Below are 21285 nucleotides of genomic sequence, written 5' to 3' on the forward strand. Positions count from 1 at the left end.
AAAGTATAGACCCATGTAATAACATTGGAAAAATAGCTTTTAAACAATTTGGGCTGGGCTAATGTAAAATTTATTATAACATTGAAAGTTTAGTTTAAAAAGAAATTGGGTTGGATTAATTTTAATTTAGTTTTCTGACATGTACAAATATTAAAGTTTGATTGGTTACTCCACCGACGAACCCTCAAAATCACTCGGAATAAACTGCATGAAATCTCTAAATTGACGCTCTGCTTCGGCTTGTTTCTCATCCTCTCCCACAACCAATCTACCATCTTGACACAAAATTTCCTTGATACCATTTGTAGACTCACGGATCATTGCTGCTCGATGAAATACTTTGTTATTCCTGTCACCCACGTCTAGCCAATGGAGCTTCGATTTATGTTTAAGATATTTCTCCTCCAGCTATGCTACAGGGTCCCAACGTTGGTAAGCGTCATTTTCTGCTGCCATCACAAGAGGAGAAGGTTTTGCATGAGTTTCTTGTTGCAAAAGACAAAGATTGTCATACGCTTCTTTGTATTTCTTTACCAAGTTTCCAAGTCTGTTTTTTGCCAAAACACACAGCTTTGGTTTAAGCGCTTTTTAGCTTCTTTGAGAAACGAAATAAGGTTGAAGTCGATAGGAACAAATCATCTGTGTCTTGCCAATGGTTTTGGACCAACGGTAAGAACTCCTCCATCTCCGTAAGGACATTAACAAATTTGAAAGGCTTCCGACCTCCGCCATTACCGTTACTCATATTTCCTTCTATTTGCATAATCCGGCACCGAAGATGATCAGAAATACCTCGTGACTCAAAAATATTATATGCATGCGGGAAGACTTGCAGCCACATATCATTCTCCATAACTCTATCGAGTTTCTTAAGAATTAAGTCATTTTCCCTCTTGTTACACCAAGTGTAAATAGGTCCTTGTGACGCCATATCCGAGAGTGAACAATAGTTGACTAGGCTCTGAAAATCCCGCATCCCTCCTGTAACCAAAGGGTTCGTGTCTACTCGAGAATGCTCAGCCAAGTCTAGAGTGACATTAAAGTCTCCAAATATCAACCATGGTTTATTTTGAAACATAGGAGAGTCGTAATGATCTCGTAGCTCCTGCCATAGTTCTTTGCGTTCCTCTACACCATTAGAAGCATAGACAAAGGAACAAAAGAATTCGTCATCGAGCTCCTCAAGCTTCACCGAACAAGTAATTAATTGAGCAGACTTATAGAAGGGGCTCAATCTAACATGACTTTGCCAAACTACCCAAATTCGACCTCTGCTATTGTGTTCATAATTTGTCAAAACTGACCATCCCTTAAACAATTGATTCATCAACATCTGCACCTTCTTCTCACTAAACCGAATTTCTAACAAACACCCAAACTTGAACGTATTCTCAAAAATCCATTTTTGAATTATGGAATATTTTGACGTTTTGTTTAGACCACGAACATTCCAAAAGAAACCCAACATTTAATGATGTTTGGAGTGATGCTTCTTGGATTGATCTCTAGAGGGATCACTAGTGAAAGAAGCAGAATGTTGTGGAATAATTTTATGAGCAGTCTTTGATCCGCGTGGCAGAGATGGTCGCGGTGGCAGCTCAACCTTGGATACACGGCTTTTTGAAACAGCGTCATGGGATTGAGCTGTACCAGTTTGAACTTCTTGATCAACAAAACCGGAACCAGAAACTCGAGACGGAATCTCTGCTTCCCCTGCTTCCTCTGTTTTATTTTCCTCCTCAGTGTCAGCCTTTTCTCCCAGAACTGAATATGAGTTGGACAAAATCGAAACTTCACCATAGCTTGAACTCTTTTTTTTTTTTAATCCTGAACTGCTGCGATTCATGTTAGGCTTGATCCATTCCCCACCATCTTCTTTCTCTATGTCTACATCAACGCCTTTACCCGTTGTCAAATCTTCTGTAGTCGCAAGGCTCTTTTCCTTCTCAAGAGCGATGGGTGGTGATAGAGTTGTTTCCTTTACTTCCTCTGTAACTACCATGATAGGTGCTGAACTTGATGGAGCTTGAGTATCTCGAGCTTCTGCAGAAAGACACGTAGAGTGTAGATGTCCCCATTTCTTACAATAGGTGCATCTCGGCGGTAGCCATGGATAGGAGTAATTGATAACTGAATCCAACTCTCCATCCTCCTCACCCATAATGGCACACTCTTTAGGTAATCCCTTAGTAAGATCCGCTTCGACTAATAGTTGAGCTTCATCGAAACTCACACATGACTCTATTTTTGGATGAAGCCTAATTGGCTTTCCCACTGCACTTGCCAGGAACTCAAGCCCTTTGTCTGTAAACATGGTCAGAGGAATGTTGGAAAGGGTAACCCACAGGGGAATCAATTTCATTGCAGGCTGAGCTTCTTCTGCAAATGGAGTCCATTTAGATACTATCATAGGAATGTCCGTAATATTCCACATACCCCTGTGTAGTATTCGTTGCCTCATACTTCCAATTCGGACACGAAACGTGATTGTTGATTCATTTACTTCAAAAACATCAATTAGTGAAGATCTGTCTCCAAGCCGCCAGATCTTATTCACAATCATATGGATCTTTCCCACATGTGGATCTTTTGTGTTGAGGAACTTTCGGATTATGAAATCTTCCCACAAAGGTTTTGCACCTACAAACACCTCCTTAGGTACAACCACCTTCTTGCAACCATCAACTTCGACCACTTCAAATTTCTGTTGGGTAAAGATACGTTTCTGAGCCACTTGGAGAAAGGTCAACTTTTGGAATTACATATAAACACTTCCTTAGCTCTACCTCTCTACTTTGATATCAACAAAGGCGACTGCTACAATTACATATAAAAGAAAAATTTAGGTAAACACACACATGGGCCAAAAATACCCAAAATACACTTACTCAAACTTTTCCTAAACATCATAGGTTCATATATAATAGAGCAATAACTGTCATACGTTTACATAAAGTGGAACCATATAGTCATACGTTCACATAGAATGGAACAAATGTTCCTTCTTCATAGAATAAAACCAACGTCCATTCTATACACCCTAAATAGCTTAAGATTTGTCTCCACAACTCAAAAATCTTCCACTTGGAGAGTGATATGGTTCAAATTGCCTTAACCCTATTCTCTCAAATAAGAGATCGGTTGCAGTATTTAAGGGTCGAATTTCCTCAAAGTCCTTTTGTTCACACAATGAATTCAATGTCAAGATTAGGCTAGCAAGGAATGATTAAAATAAAAAGTAAATAAAGTAAAAAGACAGCATATTGATTGGTTGTAAACGATGAAATAAAGAGTTAGGAATAGGGTATTCTCAGAAAACTATTGGTTAGTAGATCTAATGATAACTAGGTTGTTATCGAACCATTCTTAAACTCAAACTCTAATCATGTAATAACCGGTGGCGTTCCGCAAAACTCCCTATGCTTATAGCTAAGAATAACCGGAGAAGTAGAGAGATCTTTAACTTAAACATGCATTCTAAACGAGTTCAATTGTTCGCCTTAGTAGATAGGCCAATTCTTATTACACACCTATAAACTAGGCTCATCAAATAATAGATCCAACTACAGATACCTATGACGGGTATATCTATTGTCTGGATTCAAGATCTAGTTAATTACTCTAAATCTAGCATTAAGAATAATCAAAGATGAAGAATTCTACAGGTAACCTAGCAAAGGGAGCAATCTACTAAACCATATGAATCCCTAATGAGAAACCTTATTCCTAACAAGCAAACTACTCAGTCATATTGATTGAAACAAATAACATAATTGAGTAAGAAAGCATAAACACGGCAAATAAGATAAGAGTATGAAAGGATCTCTTCACTATATTGAAAACTGGATGAATCTCTGAGAATAGAGATGAATAGCTTATGTCTCTCTGAAAATAGGGATGAAAAGAACTTGATAGGTCTAAACAATGACCTCTAAAACTATATATATGCCCTATAAAACGACCAAGGACTAATAATGCAAATAGGGAAATCTTTTGGGGCAATTTCCACTTCTGTAAACTTGAAAGCGTCATGGACTTTTCTGGGCTGAAACTGGTGTCGATCGACGCCAGAAGTGTGTCGATTGACACCCTCACTGAATCTGGAACTGAAATCGTCCTTAGCTTCCTTCTCCTTAGCTTTTGCTCCAAAATGTCTCCTCAACTCCATTGTTGTCCCACTGCATGGAAGACCTGAAAATACTCTAAAAAGACTCGAGAACTAACAAAAATACTCAAAATCCTAAATCTAAAACATAGAAAAAATCAGTAAAAACAGAGTTATATCATAGAGTAATCACAATCTTTGTCTCCATCTACAACATCGTCTTCTATCTGCAGTTTATAAGACCGACCTAGGTTGTATTTAACCTCAGCTTATCATACAACACGACCTTTGTCAACATGTCTGTCAGATTCTCAACTCTAGGGATCTTCTCAAGCACCATCACTCCATCTCCAACATTGATCTTATTGAATTGATACTTCTTCTTTATGTGCTTCATTCGAGAATGGTAAACCGGGTTCTTTGCCAAATCTATGGCACTCTTGTTATCACAATATAACACACTTCCCTCATGGTTTTGATCCAACTCTAACATAAATGATTGTAACCACATCAACTCTTTGTTGCTTCTGTTACAACAACATACTCAACTTCACAGCTAGATAGAGCAACGATCTTCCACAACTTAGAACACCAACTTGTTGAAGCATCACCAAAAATGTAAACATACGCGGATGTACTCTTCGAACTATCAATGTCACCCCATTGTCAGAATCAACATATCCTTAGAATCCCTTCTCAAAACTCGAATGTTATTACTTCTTGAAATACAACACAGAACTCAAATTCCCTTTTATATGCCTTGGAATCCACTTAACATCATCACAATGCTCTCTGCCCATATTGCTCATAAACCTGCTAACAACTCCCACTACATGTGCAACGTCTGGTTTTGTACAAACCATCTCGTACATAAGTTTGCATATAACAGAAGCATATGGAACCATATCATATATCCCATCTCGTTTATCCTTAGATAACTAAAAATGACTCGCCAAGGGAGTACTAGCCAACTTCGCATCATCCATATTAAACCTCTTGAGGATTTTCTTCACATACTCCTCTTGTGACAACAAAAGACCCTCCTTGCTTCTACTAATTCTCATCCCAATAATTTGTTTAGCTTCTCCCAGATCTTTCATCGCAAACTCTTCTAAGAGAGTTGCTATCAGCATGTCATCCACATATAAAAGCAATATCAAGTAGGACTCCTTCAGCCTCTTGAAATAACAACAATGGTCTGCCTGACACCTCAAGAACTCATAAAGCTATCAAATTTCTTATACCTCTGCCTTGGAGCTTATTTCAGCCCATAAAAACTCTTTTGCAACTTGCATACCAGCTTTTCTTTTCCCTACACATCACTGTGTACCAACTCGTGATTCTCAAATTTTATCTTCTTGCCATCAATTGGGAAACAAACGGTTTATGCTTTCCAAGGATGTAGCTTTCACACATATGGTGATTCGCCATCTTCAAATCTGGAAGTGTACCATTCGCTATCATGAGCTTCATACCTTTGTCGCTCATATTCCCCAATCTGCCACAACTTAGTCTTCTTTGCATTCTTGAACACAACAATTGTGTCTTCATAGGTTGTAGTCATATAAGAATACCTTTTTAAGAACTTTTGAAACCACCATAGAACCCTTAGTCACTCTCCAATCTCCACCGCCAAAATTGACATCATGTCCTATATCATTAAGTTGTCCTACAAAAATCAGATTTTTCATCAATTTTGGAACATGTCTCACCTTTGTTATTTTCCACACACGTCCCTCTAACAACTTCAAGTTGATGTCTCCAACACCAACAATGTCCAAAGGTATTCCATCTACTAGATACACCTTCTCATAATGCTCACTAACATAGGTTTCATTATTCTCGGGTGTGCAGTCGTGTGGAATGAGGCTATTGAATCAAGAACCCAAGAATCAATCTGACTATCAGGGGACCAGAACGATGATTATGTGGTGTCAACATCCACTATGTGAGACTCACTCTCTCTTGGAGAATCTACAGACCCTACAAATGCATCAACCATTGCTGCATTAGCTCCAGCTCTTCTATTGTCTTCCTTCTTCTGTAAAGCCCAACAATTCTTTTTAATATGGCCTTTCTTGCAACAATTCGTGCACCCAGCAAGCTTTCTTGTCTTAGGTTGACCATGTACACTGCTTGACTGTTCGGTTTCCTGTGTCTTGACTTACGCCTATGTTCTCAACTTTGAAAATAGAACTCGTCAGCTTCTCATATATGTATATATCCTTTGAACTTCCTCTGAAAAATTTAATCTCGAACATCAACAAATTTGAGCTTCGCATTACCAACAAAATTACTAATTGTTGCCCTCATGGTCTCCAAACTATTCGGTAGAGATCCTATCAAAATCAAAGCATGCATCTCATCATCAAACTCTATTTCAACCAAATATAGTTGGTTGACAATTATGTTGAAAGCATTCATGTGCGCTACAAGTAGGCATGACCACGGTTACGGTTATTACGGTAACGGTTTATTAAACACCAGTTACGGTTATAAATTTGCTTTAACCTTAATCTTAACCGTTATATATATGGTTAAAACGGTTACGGTTAAGTACGGTTACAGTTTAATACGGTTATGGTTAAATAAAGTTACAATTATATGATAATTATGAAATAGTCAAAATATTATATTTTTTATTCTTTATAATAAAATAAATAGTGATATATCAAATAATATTTATTTTACATGATTATGTGCTTCAAATATCTATAATGAATCAGTTATCTATTTTTCTTAAATAAACCAACGAATAAATAAATTAAAAGTCATAATTATAATGATTGAGTTAATAACAATATGTATTACAACTTCCAAACGAAAACAATACCAAAGAGAAGATATTGTGACTTGTGAGCATTAAGAAACAATTTTAAGAGTATCAATAATAATTATATGAACTACTTATGATTTGATTTATGGATATTGAGCAGTGGAGTGGCTTAGATCGTACTAGTGGGCACATTAAACGATTTTAAATACTATTTTAGTGAAATAATTATATTTAGAATTATACACAATTACAACTATATTTTTAAGGTTTTAACTATATGGTTAACCAACGATTTTGATACGGTTACGGTTAATTAACAGTTACAGTTAGTATATTTTTTTAACCGTAGTTGATCTATTTTTATGGTTAACGGTTACGGTTATTAACCGTTTTCTACGGTTACGGTGGGGATACGGTTAATAACGGTCCGGTTACAGTCTAAAATACAGTTACGGTTATATTTTGGTCATGGCTATGCAACAGGCTACCATCTTCCATCTTCAATTGAAATTGTTTCTTCATGAGAAATTACCGTATCGTTGGTAGAATGTTTCTTATATATATTGGAGAGAACTTTCATCAACCCGTCTGGAGACTTCTCTTTCGCGACATTATGCGCGATATTCTTCGATATTGTTAACCTAATAACATCCAAAACTTGTCTATCAAGAATATTCCAGTCATCCTGACTCATCGTCTCTACCTTCTTTCCCAGCGGTTAATGCAACTTTTTACCATATATATAATCTTCAATTTGCATCCTGCAAAACGAATAACTAGTACCATCGAACTTGTCCTTCATGTGTTGAACCATCTTTGCTTCCCATCGTTTCTTGAACTACAACACTACCATGTGCTTTGATATCACTTGTTAGGAATTATGAATCTAATTCCTCCTCAAACACGAAACTAAAGCAAAAAATAAAGTATATACAAAATTTATAGTGGTTCACTCAAAAGAACTATGTTCACTTCTCTTCCAATGCGGATTTCACTAAGATCAAAGAAATTCAGGAGCTACAAGTTATCTCAATCTCTAGCTTTAACTCTATGCTTTGATTATCAATAGAGACGACTGCTACAATTACATTATAAATGAAACCTAGGGTAAACACACATACGCTGAAAATACACAATTACAAATTTAAGAATATTATTATCATCACAAAAGAGAATGCTAAAAAAGAATCAAAATGAGAATCGCAGCCGTCCTAACCACTATTACCAAAGCTATTAATTGTACGGATTTATTCATATTTTAGTGTTGCTGACAAATTTTTAATTTGAAAACTTTTATGAAGTACAAAAATAAAAACACTAACTTAATTCAATAGGTAAATCGTGAAATGAAAAGTTTATCTTTGTAGAATTATACACAGTTACAACTATATTTTTAAGGTTTTAACTATATAGTTAACCAACGGTTTTGATACAGTTACGGTTAGTATATCTTTTTAACCGTAGTTCATCTATTTTCACGGTTATGATTATTAACCGTTTTCTACGGTTACAGTGGGGTTACGGTTAATAAACGGTCCGGTTACGCTCCGAAATACAGTTACGGTTATATTTTGTTCATGTCTATGCAACATGACTACCATCTTCCATCTTCAATTGAAATTGTTTCTTCATGAGAAATTACCGTATTGTTGGTAGAAGGTTTCTTATATATATCCGAGAGAACTTTCATCAACCCGTCTGGAGACTTCTCTTTCGCGACATTGTGCGCGATATTCTTCGATATTGTTAACCTAATAACATCCAAAACTTGTCTATAAAGAATATTCCAGTCATCCTGACTCATCGTCTCTACCTTCTTTCCCAGCGGTTGATGCAACTTTTTACCATACAGATAATCTTCAATTTTCATCCTACAAAACGAATAACTAGTACCATCGACCTTGTCGTTCATGTGTTGAACCATCTTTGCTTCCCAACGTTTCTTAAGCTACAACAGTACCATGTGCTTTGATACCACTTGTTAGGAATTATGGATCTAATTCCTCCTTAAACACGAAACTAAAGCAAAAAATAAAGTATATACAAGATTTCTAGTGGTTCACTCAAAAGAACTATGTTCACTTCTCTTCCAATGCGGATTTCACTAAGATCAAAGAAATTCAGGAGCTACAAGTTATCTCAATCTCTAGCTTTAACTCTCTACTTTGATTATCAATAGAGACGACTGCTACAATTACATTATAAATGAAAAACCTAGGGTAAACACACATACGCTGAAAATACCCAAAATACTCTTACTAGAACATTTTCCAGACATCATACATTCATATTATTTTTTGAATATTTTTGTTGGTCAATGCCGGTTAAGGATGGTCAACACCGGATTTTGACGATTGGTATTCCGGAAAAAGATGTTCGTGATGTTGACCACATATCATCATATAGTTGGTATATGTAGGCATGCAATATATCTAGTTCTCGTAGTTCGTTGTCAATTCTTGGTTATCTTTTTTCCTATTCGATATTTAAAACCGATTTATATGCTATTATATACATAATCATTTAACAGGGTGACCAAATTGAATATCTTTAACACATATTTTCTTAAAACATATTATCGTTTATACATATTTGAGGTCAAATAAAATATTGAAATTCATATATTTTCTATCACCCGATAGATAAACTTTATTTTTCACCCATTTAAAGTAAGGTTTCACTAAGATTAACCATTACATGTTAGACATCATTACAATTTAATGCCCTCATATGTATATTATAACGGGAATCCAACATTCACCACACTCAAAGCTTCTACGTAGGAGTAATAGAGCAAACACGTCATTCTCATCATTATTTTCCATCCATCATTTTTTTATATGAATTATACACCTACCAAAGTTTCCATTCATATTTATATTCTAAACTCTAATATCTATTATTTTTTTTGTAATAAAGAAACATAACAAAATGTATGTGAGACTAAGAGCATCCACTGTAACTCAACATCATCCAAACCTCTTGGACCAAAAAGTTCAACACCGCTTGATGAACTCTCTTGAGATGTTCTTAAAAAAAAATTGGAAACGTAGACCAAAAACTCGTGCCGATGTTAGAAATTGCAAGGAACTCGTAACTCAACTGATGATGTCCAAGTTTTCAAAAATTTGAAACTGCGTATGCTTCAAAGGAACTCGTTGCTTGCTGTCGAGAACTACACTGATCTAATGGTGAAATATCGACTCCATGCTAACCCCACCGCACAATACGTTCAACAAGTTTTTGATTATTTTATTACAATAATACAATTAATGGGTTACTTTTTTGCAAAATATGATCGTTATGAAGATTTTCATAATTGCATTGTTATATGCAAAGAACTAGGTGCATCAGCAAATAACAAATGCGTGCTCAAAACTCTTAATCTTGCTTTGTTGGTGGATAAATCGTTTTCGGCATGCAAACACTTTCTTATTATGAAGAAATATCTTGACAACAACAACCCAAATTTTCACTACAAAAAAGGTATAATACGCTATTTTATCCTTGATCATTCTGACTTTGGTCTCCACCATATTGGTAAATCAATTGATGTAGGCCAAAAAGAAGCTTCCTTCATGTATGCCATGCTATTATTATGTAGAGGCAGAACTGAAGAGGGGAAGGTCTATCTGAGCCACCTTCAAGAGGCTGAAGACACCACCATGGCTGAAACATGTTGGAAAAAAAATCAAAACATCATTACATGGGATTAGAGTGGCGAGAAAAAATTGCTATATCATATCATTTCGCAACATATAACCCCCACGCGTGTGCCATCCAAGATATTTGAGCAACACATATGAAACGTGTTTTATCTACAAACAAATGTTTAAGTATATCTTTATGATATAACTTTCAACACATTATCTAGAGAGTTGGAATGAGTTTTAAGAATTCCACCATTAATGTTTCAGGCGGTGAACTATCACTAAGCTTCAAAACAAATTACATTATGTAATTGTTTTTGCTTTCATGTTTCTATTGTTGTTGCACAATTTTTTAATTTAAATAAAATTCAACTCTTATATTACCTATCTACGCATATATTAATTTCAACGTATTGTTAATATTGTTAAGCATCCATCAATCAAACATTATATATGAGGCAAGAAATCAAAATATGAACAAATTAAGTAGCAAACATTTACAAAACAATAGATATTTTTAAATAAAATTTTCAAAAATAACAAAAGAGGACAACAAAACAAATGTTAAAAACAAAATCAAATTTATAAAAATATGTATGAGTAAGCTAAAATGGTGCTCTTCTATAGTCTTTTACAACTCTGTATAAAACAAATGCTAATGGAAAAAACACATTTTATTACATTCCTTATATTTTAAAAAATAAATAAAAAATTGATATTTCTTGCCAAAAGATTTTTGAAAATAATGAAACAACTAGAAACAATTTTCAATTTGATTTATAAAACTTGATTTATAACTCAATTTGATTTATAAAAAAAACAACTATTAAACTTGATTTATAACTAATCATAGGTTCGTTAAAGTTAAACAATTAGGATTACAACATAAGTAATACATTGATACGAAAATGAAAAACTTTATTCGACAATATGAAGTCATTTGACACACATAATACACAAATGAAAAAACAAAAAGAAAAATTATAACAATCAGAAAAATAAACACGCAATATATATGTACATTTACCAATACCAAACAAAAAATATATAATACACTTACAAATTAGAGTCCAAAAGAAGATGAGCGGTTCAACTGTGGATCAAGTGCGGTGCGGTTCAAATAGTAACGAAAATATATACATATACATATATATGTAAATCTTTTTGTTACTATTTAAACAGTACTGCACCGTGCGGTTTGGTCACCATCTAAATTACTTACCATTAAAACAAATTAGTGTTATCTAAACAATACTAAAACATTATCATTACATATTAGACATTATTACAGTTTAATAACCTCATATATAAAAAAACGGGAACCCAACATTCACCATACTCAAAGCTTTTACGTAAAGATACAAATTAACGAACATTATATAGTGCTTATTAAATAGTATATAGTTCTCATCCTTCATATACAATCTCATTTATCAAAGAACATTTTAAAAAGGATAACAAAATAAATATATAACAAAATAATTTTAAGAAACTCAACAATAAAATCTCGCGCATAGCACGGGCACTCACCTAGTCAAATTAAAAAGATCCATCTCCATTCTCTATTTTCAATGTTTGATTATTTTCTTACATAGTTATGTATCTTTAAAATGAAATAAATTTTTAAAATTATGCTACGACCCTTACTTCATCATCTCAATAGAATTAATAAAAAAGTTTATTTTCTCTGTTCCAACTTCATTCTATAGAAAAAATCCAGAGAAGAAGATGAAGATCAAAAAAAAAAATGATTCGTTTTAGATATATGAGAATTGAAATTGTTCAAGGAAATTTATTTTTTAAAATTAGTGAGTAAGGTTCTTTAGAGGCTATCTAAGACTTTAACTTCTTTTTTTTATATAAATTTAAGTATGATATTACTTGATGATATTGGCTCAATTTCATTTTTAGATAAGTCTTGTTATCTCTTTTTTCTTAAAGCCAATATCATATGATTGTTTTATAAAGTAAATCAGTCATTTTAATACTAAAATTTATGCATGCAAATTTTTTAAAGTAAAAAACTTACGGTCACACTTAAAAAGACGCCATGAAAGTTTTGTTGTTAAGAACAATAACAAAGCGGTTTTTTCTTGACAATTTTTGTATTTTATTTATTTATTATTCAAAGTAAAATTAACATGGTTGTGATACTTCATCGTTTGCACGTGTTAAAAAGACTATGCTTCTGGTTAACAAAAACAAATCTTCAACATTTTCAGACATGATTTCAAAAAGCTGCAATTTGTTAAAAGAATCGAAGGTTGTTGGAGTAATTAGTTAAGAATATCTCCATTAACTTTCATGAAAGTAGTTTGATGCATAATTCCATACTCCTTTTTTCCGACATATTCCTCAAAACTTTTTTCTGTCATTTGTTTTCATGTTTTTAAATAGTTATTTTCTTTAGTTATTGATGAAATATCTTTTCATTTTCACCAATTTAGTTTTATCCGATCTTTTAAACTTTTATTTCTGGTTGATCTTTTTCTGTATATTTTATATCACTAAATGTTTACTTCGAGACCCCTTATGATAAATCCACTAAAATGTATTTTAAAAAATTCAAAAACAAACAAAGAAGAAAAAAAAATGTATAAAACAAAATTACAAAATTTAAATTTTTGGAATGAATAAGTAAAATTTTGATAGCAATTTAATTATGGCACTAGAGACATTTCTCTGTAGATCAATTTTATGTTTATGAGTGTTCTAAACTGATTGGTTGAGTTTTTAACGCATAATATTTAGTTAGTTAGATTTCATAGCTAGACATCATTATTTGGTTGAGTTTTTACCGCACAATTTTTATAGCTTTTCAAAATCCTAAAAATCGTATTCCCACCATTTTTACCTCTGTTCACTTGTGGATCTATGTAATTAAATAAATAAATAAACAACTTAGAAGATCCATTCCAATTTCGATAAACTCAAATTATGATCATGAAGAAGCTTTGAAAAATCTTTGCAAAAAGGAGATGAAGATCGTAAAACACAATTTTATCTCTCTTTATTCAAATGGAAAGAAGACATATAAAATGAGACGATTCCGAAAATACCTTTTCTGCCTATTCTTCAATACCTTGACTATTCACAGAATGTGAGAAGCGAATGAAAAATAAACTGCTTTAGCAAAAAAGCGAAGCATTTTTTGGGAATCCTACAAGAGCCATTCGTTCTTTTTTCTCTGACAGATGTTCAAAACTATATGGGTTTGAATCCTACTGAGAGTCTACTAGGTAAATCTAGGACCAGTTTAGTTATTTTGGCTAAGTTTTGAGTCATTCTAGGTAAATCTCATTACTAACTGTCTCAATATACAATATTAGTAAGTACCTTCTTGGGTGTGATACTAGAAGAAAATGTACATTAGTAACATAGTCACTATAAGAAATAATGCATTTTGCGATTGAAGGATTTCTAGCTAATCCCTCGCAAATCCTCGCAATGTCTTAATTGTGATGTTGTGTTGTGTCTTAATTGTGAAATATTTTGGATTTTTCCGATTAAATTTGATGAAATTTTTTGTATTTTCTTTTGAGGTATCTATGGAGGAAAAATATTCAACAAATTGAGATGGAATTTGCTATATATAAACCTTTGAAGTAAGGTAATGCATCACATTGACATAGTTGACTTTTGTATTTTAGATTAGGTAAGACTTGACTTGTATTGATTGTAGTGTGTCTGTTTTGTGATAAATGTTTGTGTGTATTCAATTGTTAGCTGATTGTTTGTTTAGAGGTTGATTGATTAGAATATGTATGACTTAACTTACATTGACATCATTCTTAATGTCAATGTGATCAAAGCTTCTTTGCTTTTCATTAGGTAAAGAAATATGTTTTTACATTGAATGCTTACTCAAGTAACAACAACTATAACTTAAAACAATCAAAGACTTAAACCTAACCTTCTATACATCCCAAGTATAATCGCAGCTTAAGCCACACTTTTCTCTTCTTTATTTTCCCACATCCTCCTTTAAAAGTCACTGTAACTCTTTCTTCATCCTTAATGAATCCTTATGCTAACACGTTCGGCTTCATGGATCTATTAACAACTCAACAATAAACCTCTGTCAATGTGGCTGATAGTGTTTCACCAAGTCTTGGACTTGGTAAATCTGCCGCCCTTGTCTTCAGTACCAAATGGTGTGAAGCAGCATTGTATGGTGAAACCACAAACACATACCGCATACCAAGAATGAGGACCAAGTGGGCATCTAAATACGATGTTTTACTAATCTATGCATGGCTAAACACAAGCAAGGATGTTGTTATTAGTAATGAGCAACGAGCAAATGCATTCTGGAAACGCATTGCTTCTTACATTGCATCAAGTCCCTCTGTTGGCACTCTCAACAATCGACCCGCCAGTCATTGTAAATAAAGGTTGTCGAAGATCAGTAAATTTACATGCATGTTTGTGGGATCCCATGCAGCTGTAACATCTCAGATGGCACGTGTAATGAATGAGAATGATTTGATGAGGTTAGCTCATAAAATTTACGAGCAAGATTAGAATGAAAAGTTTAGCATGGAGCATTGTTGGAGGACTTAAGGCATGATGAGAAGTGGTGTGCCTCTCTTCCAACCAAAGGGAATTTACTCAACAAAAGAAGAAAGGTTAGCGGTGGTCCTCCTGTAGCTATTCCAAGCTCTACTCCTGTAGTTGAAGCTTCCCAAGCTCGTCCCCCGGGTATTAAGGCTGCCAAAGGTAAAGGAAAAAGGAGCATGGCTGGAGATTCAACAAATGTGGAAGAATAAGGAAATGGGCTGTAGAGGATGCAAATTATGTGGGAAACTGCTTGATAGTTTAGTTGTAAGATCTGACACTCTTAGTGAAGTGAAAACAGAACTAAAGAACAAGCTAATTAAAAACATGTATTTTACTCGATATCTTTGCGTTTCAGTTTAAGTCTTTCATGTATTTGTGTTTCAGTTTATGCTTTGTGTTATAAGTCTTCTTGTTGTTTTGTGTTTCAGTTTAATCAAGTGCTCTGTGTTTCAGTTTAATCAAGTGCTTTGTGTTGGTGTATGTTTGGTTCATGTTTAGTCCGCAAGGTCGAGCAAGCTTTATTTTTGCAAGTTGAATTATATTCGGGCTAGTTAACACTCTTTATGCATTATTTGTTGCTTTGTGTAGGAACAATGACAAGATATCAAGTTGAGGAACAATGACAAGGATACCAAGTTGAGGAACAATGACAAGGATAGCAATCAATCACATGGAGACATGATCACATGGTTAAAGGATACCAAGTTTAGGGACAATGTCAATGATACCACATATTTTTATGCTTTGTTTGTACACCACATATTTGTATGCTTTGTATGTACACCACATATTTGTATGCTTTACTTGGACTATAAATTACACCACATATTGGACTACAAAACTCATTCTCTCTATTGCACAACTCTTTTTCTTTAATTTCACAAACTCATTTCTCTCTTCTTTCACAAACTAACTCTCTCAAACAAATACAAAACAAAATTCACAAACTCATCTTCTCTTTCTATATTAATCCAAAAATCCATATTTTCTACTTAATCCAAAAACCCATATTTTAACCTAAGAAAATGGCATCCTCCTCGCGTGATAAATTTGACGAAGCGTTTGACTAAGAATTTGAAAATATTTCCGAGCAAGAATTTGAAAATAATTTTTACTCTTATGGGGAACGTCAAAGAGAAACCAAACCTACGAAAAGAGCTTGTTTCAAAAGTGATAGTGAACATGGACACATCCAGTTGTGGAATGATTATTTCAGAGAAAATCCAGCTTTCTCTCCTAATCTATTCTGACGCCGTTTTAGAATGAATAAACTCTTGTTCATGTGTATTGTTGATCAACTCTCGAATGAAATTCAACTCTTTCAACAGAGAAGAGATGCTACCGGAAGGCTCGGTGAAGTGTACAACAGCAATTCGTATGCTCGCATATGGTTGTGCGACTAACGAATACCTCTAGACTGGTGAAAGCACTTCGATGAAGTGCATGAAACATTCTGTTGAAGCAATAATTTGTTTGGAGATGAGTACCTAAGAAAACCCACTACACAAGATCTTCATCGCCTACTCATTCTTGGAGAGATTCGCGGACTTCTTGGGATGATGGGAAACATCGATTGTATGCATTAGGAGTGGAAGAATTTTCTCACCTCTTGGAAAGGGCAATATACACGTGACTCTGGCAAACCAAGGACCATTTTAGAGGTTGTTGCTTTCCAAGATCTTAGGATATGGCACGCTTTTTTCAGACCTCCACGTACTTTAAACGATATAAACTTTCTTGATCGCTCTCTAGTTTTTGATGATATCTTACAAGGTCGAGCTTCAAAAGTAAATTATTTAGTCAACGGGACCGAATATCATTTGGGTTACTATCTCACTGATGGAATTTATCCTAAATGGACTACATTTATCCAATCTATTTCACTTCCATAAAGTCCGAAAGCATTTTTATTTGCAACCATACAAAAAGTTTACCGTAAAGATGTGGAACGAGCTTTTGGAGTTTTGCAAGCTCGATTTGCAATTGTCAAAAATCCAGCTCTTATTTGGGATAAGGTAAATATAGGAAATATTATGAGAGCTTGTATAATACTTCACAATGTGATAGTTGAAGACGAACGAGATGGATATACTCATTTTGATATATCCTAATATATGCGAATCCATACAAGCGAAATCTGCTAGAAGTTTACAAGTGGATTTCACTTATTCTACAGATATACCTTCAGATATTGGGAATATGATGGCCACTCGAACTCGAATTCATGATCAAGTTAGGCATCAACAATTAAAATATAATTTGGTTGAGCATATATGAACAGAATTTGGGAACAATCAAGTTTAAACTATTAAGTTTTATGTCATGTATGTTATAAATTGTATGTTATGTATGTTTCTAATTTATCATTTGGAATAATTATTAAGTCTTCTAAATTTATAAATATTTAAAAAAAAAATATTTTTTAAAAAAAAACCCAACTAAGAACCTACCATTGGACACACAAAAAATTTATATTCATTACACCATCTCTTAAGTCTATCTTATTCAATTTTCATATTAAATCAATACTTAAGAACACAAAATTAAGAACCCAACGTTAGACATGCTCTAATGTACCTTAGATGAATCCAACGAATATGTGAAAATTTGATGAATTCAAAGAGTTCGGTGATGGAAAATACTCTATGAACCTTGAGAGTACTCAAATGTATCAAAAAAAAAATTTGATTAAATTTTATAAGTAATTCTTTGAACTTTATTTTCTCAATTTACAATATATTTGCGATGGTTCTCGCAATTTCATCACATATCCGTACAAAATTTGCTATGAATATTGTCTTCGCAAAATCGTTGCAAATTTGCGATGAATGTCCGACAAATGTTAATTTTACAACAAATATCTAGTAAATCCCTCGAAAATTTGCGACAGATTTGCGAGGACATACTCCCTCGCAAATTTGTGAAGATTTTGCTAAGGACATAACATTTGCAGCAGATGCTTCGCAATTCTATCGCAAATTTGTGAGATATTATTGATAACACTTAATTTTACTACTTTTAAGCCTTTGTTTTCCATGCCTTTAGCTTAGTTTCATGACTCTTTTTATGCATTCATAGTCTTTTTTCTTCATTTTTCATGTTTTGCATCGCATTGCATAACATATTTGCATATTAAGTGATTTGAAGCTAAAACATGTGCTTTTGGACCTGTTTTGGAAGTTTGTAACACAAGGAGAGGACTTGCTCGAGTTTGCACATCAAGAGAAGCACAAGGAATCATGCTCACGATTTCTGCTCGACCTGCTGATCAAGTACCAAGCAGAAGAGGTGCCATCTGAAGAACTGAAGCTGCTCGAGCAAACCAACTCGAGAAGAAGTCGAGTGCTTCCATTCGGGATTTCTACTTGGCTTGAGGTCGAGTTGTGCTGCGCCGCCTTAGTTATTTTGTCATTTTCCTTTTTAGGGTATCCTAGGATTTACTACAAATAGGACTTTTATGTTTTTGCCCAAAATATCTTTTTCTTTAGTCTGGTGGATAATAGTGTATTCTGAGTTTGTAATCTATTTTCCTGTTGAATGTTAAAGAATTTGAGTTTGATTTCTTATGCATAGTTGTTTATCTTGCTTATATCTATCACAAACTAAGTTTATAATGATTTCAGGGTTTTCTAATTTTGATGGGTTTAGATCTATGATATTCTTGAGTGTTCTTGAGTAGTGTTATTCAGAGTTCTTGATAATGGGTTAGGTTTAGGTGGATTCCTCTGTTCTTTTAGCTAGCTAAGTGTTTATATGCATGACTCCCTTATGGATTAGGAGTTCTTAGTGTTATTTCCTTTCTGGATCAATTGGAAGTTAATCTGAGACTTTCCACAACCAAAAGGTGTTTTGAGGAAATGTCGGAAACAACTAAATCCAGAGATTTGCATACTCTAGCCCAAGAAATTGGTGGGGATGTGTGAGTAGTGTTATTTATTGTCTTTGAGTATGTGTGAGTAGATTTCTAATTAGGTTTGATGGGGTTTCAAAGGGGATTCATGGGGATGTTAGATCTTGTTTAGATTGGCAGTTTCTATGATCTGGTTTAGATTGGCAGTTTCTATGATTTTGTTTGATCGTTTAAACTGTACTTTCTAGTTGAGTTTGATCTTAATGCATGTATGTCCGACACGCCACCTAATGCGTTTTATGCTTGGCAAAATCTTGTATAACTTGCTTGAACATAGCTCAGGAATGAATATTGTGTTATAAAATGCGATAGTTGAGTTATAGGACATTATGGACTAGAATCGAACTTGAACTTAATGCGTCAATCTATGCGTTGTTGCCTGCTCTCGGCCTATACACCATAGGGTTAGTTGAGCAACGGTACATAAAGAGATTAGTTGGCTCTTGACCCATACACCATGGGGTTAGCCGAACTTGAATGAGTTTCGTATGTCCGAGAACTTGGAAATAAACAAACATAATCATGTTATCACTTGATCTTGATTCTAATCCTTTATTGTAGAACCCTGATACCCGGAGAAACCCTAGAAGAACCTAACACCTTCCCCATATTGCTTTACACCCGCTCTTTCATTTTCATTGTTTACTTTCATTGCCTTCTTCATTACTTTCTTTTACATGCATCCCACTCTTTAGTTATTAGCATTCAATTCACCAAACCCCCTCTTTTGTTTGTCTTGGCCAGGTCATCTAACTTAAATTCTACCTTGCAGCTACACTCCATATAGATTCGATCCTTAAATACTACTCCGATTTGTTGTGCACTTGCAGTAGTCGTGTGGTCTTTCAGAAAAAAATCATGAGGCGAAATAAAACACACATCACATATTTGGATTTTCTTCTGATAGAAGCTTTGTTGGATCTGGGGCCTCCTTTGGTTGTTGTTTTTTTGCATTAGGACAGACTTTTTTACTTGGAGGCTTCTTGTTTAGCTGAAACCACGCCAAAAATTGTGTTGCTTCAGTAAATAAATCGATCCATCACACTCTCTTTTGATTCACCTTGTTTGTAATAAACTGGTTTTTTTTTTCTTCATGAAAGTAAAGTTTAACAACTGATGTTGTTCGATTGTGTATGAGAAATTTTAAAATTCTATTGACCCATTGACCGTTGTGTTGACTGTTGAATGTTGTTCTACGTGACTAGACAAACAATGAGACCAAAAAGAATTCTTCTTATAACCTTGGTAGGTTTCTGGCGTTCGAGCAACGTGAGAGCTGGACCAATGGTGGTCGCACCGCCAATTATTTCATTTTTACCGACAGACGAGTTTCATAATAGCTAAACTGTCGGTTTTGGACCGCCGGTTTCTTCACTTTTATTGGCGTTTAAGCTTTGGTATAGGCAGACCGCTGGTACGGTATTGTCCCGCCACTTGTGAAAAGTTTGCAAAAATTATATTCTAAAAATTAGAAGCCGATTCCGCCGGTCTTGTTGACTTGGCTCCATGCATCCATGATCCATCCTTGTGTTTTTCTTCTCAATTACTTCTGTATTAAAAAGTGAAAGAAAATAACAGAGGCAAAAGCTAAGTCGTGATTCCAAAAGAAATAAGGTACAACTTTGCATGAGTTTGAAATGTAAATAAAATGATCATATATAGTGTAATAAGTAATAAGAAAAACAAAAGTAGAAGAGAAGATGATCAAGACTAGTAATAAAGTGTAATGAACGAGAAGAGAGATTGGAAGTAGGGAGCAAGGACCCAAGACTGGCAAAATTTTGATCGTCGGCGAGAAACAATTAAAGTTTGAGTACGATGATGATATTTAAGCAACCGTTTTTTCAAAGCCCAATGATGTGTATGTTGAAAATATACAATCCGAAGAAAACAAAAGTCTTCTTGTGTAAAAGATCATTGAAATAAAATAAAAATTAACCAAGGTAGTATATGTAACGTACTCGTGCGATAACAAAGAATATCTAGCCTGCATGTCAAGGTCTTTTAGCTCACTTAGGTCCCCACCCACATCGTACTTAACTTACTCCTTTGACTCTTTGTTGATTGGACCACCGTGTCGAACCCATCGATCTCTTCTAAATTAGAGTCGTGTTGTGTGATATGTATGTGTCATTGGTTAGTATATTATATGTACCATATATACCACACCAACAAACATGGACAATTTGAACATTAATCTAACGGTCATGACTAACTAACATGCGGAAGTCGTATTCATTATCTGCTGCTTAATTAGGGCATGGTTCTGCGTTACTGCTTCATT

General features: G+C 34.3%; 1 protein-coding gene and 5 pseudogenes across 6 annotated transcripts; 2 read left to right on the top strand and 4 right to left on the bottom strand.

Annotated features, from left to right (window-relative positions):
* Window positions 1-145: 145 nt before the first annotated feature.
* AT3G29767 lies at window positions 146-2817 on the bottom strand (annotated as a pseudogene; the record flags this gene model as incomplete). Its single annotated transcript has 1 exon — window positions 146-2817.
* Window positions 2818-4318: 1501 nt separating this feature from the next.
* Window positions 4319-6860, bottom strand: AT3G29768 (annotated as a pseudogene; the record flags this gene model as incomplete). The annotated part of the gene is made up of 1 exon: window positions 4319-6860.
* Window positions 6861-7365: 505 nt separating this feature from the next.
* Window positions 7366-7695, bottom strand: AT3G29789 (annotated as a pseudogene). The gene has a single exon.
* Window positions 7696-8475: 780 nt separating this feature from the next.
* AT3G29785 (Pol-like polyprotein/retrotransposon) lies at window positions 8476-8805 on the bottom strand (the record flags this gene model as incomplete). Its single annotated transcript, NM_148768.1, has 1 exon — window positions 8476-8805. The coding sequence occupies one exon, from the start codon at window positions 8803-8805 to the stop codon at window positions 8476-8478; it is 330 nt and encodes a 109-aa protein (NP_683610.1).
* Window positions 8806-14539: 5734 nt separating this feature from the next.
* On the top strand, window positions 14540-15424 carry AT3G29771 (annotated as a pseudogene; the record flags this gene model as incomplete). The annotated part of the gene is made up of 1 exon: window positions 14540-15424.
* A 692-nt stretch (window positions 15425-16116) lies between these two features.
* On the top strand, window positions 16117-17338 carry AT3G29772 (annotated as a pseudogene; the record flags this gene model as incomplete). Its single annotated transcript has 1 exon — window positions 16117-17338.
* Window positions 17339-21285: the final 3947 nt, after the last annotated feature.

Source organism: Arabidopsis thaliana, chromosome 3, assembly GCF_000001735.4.
Source record: "Arabidopsis thaliana chromosome 3, partial sequence".
Classification (NCBI taxonomy): domain Eukaryota; kingdom Viridiplantae; phylum Streptophyta; class Magnoliopsida; order Brassicales; family Brassicaceae; genus Arabidopsis; species Arabidopsis thaliana.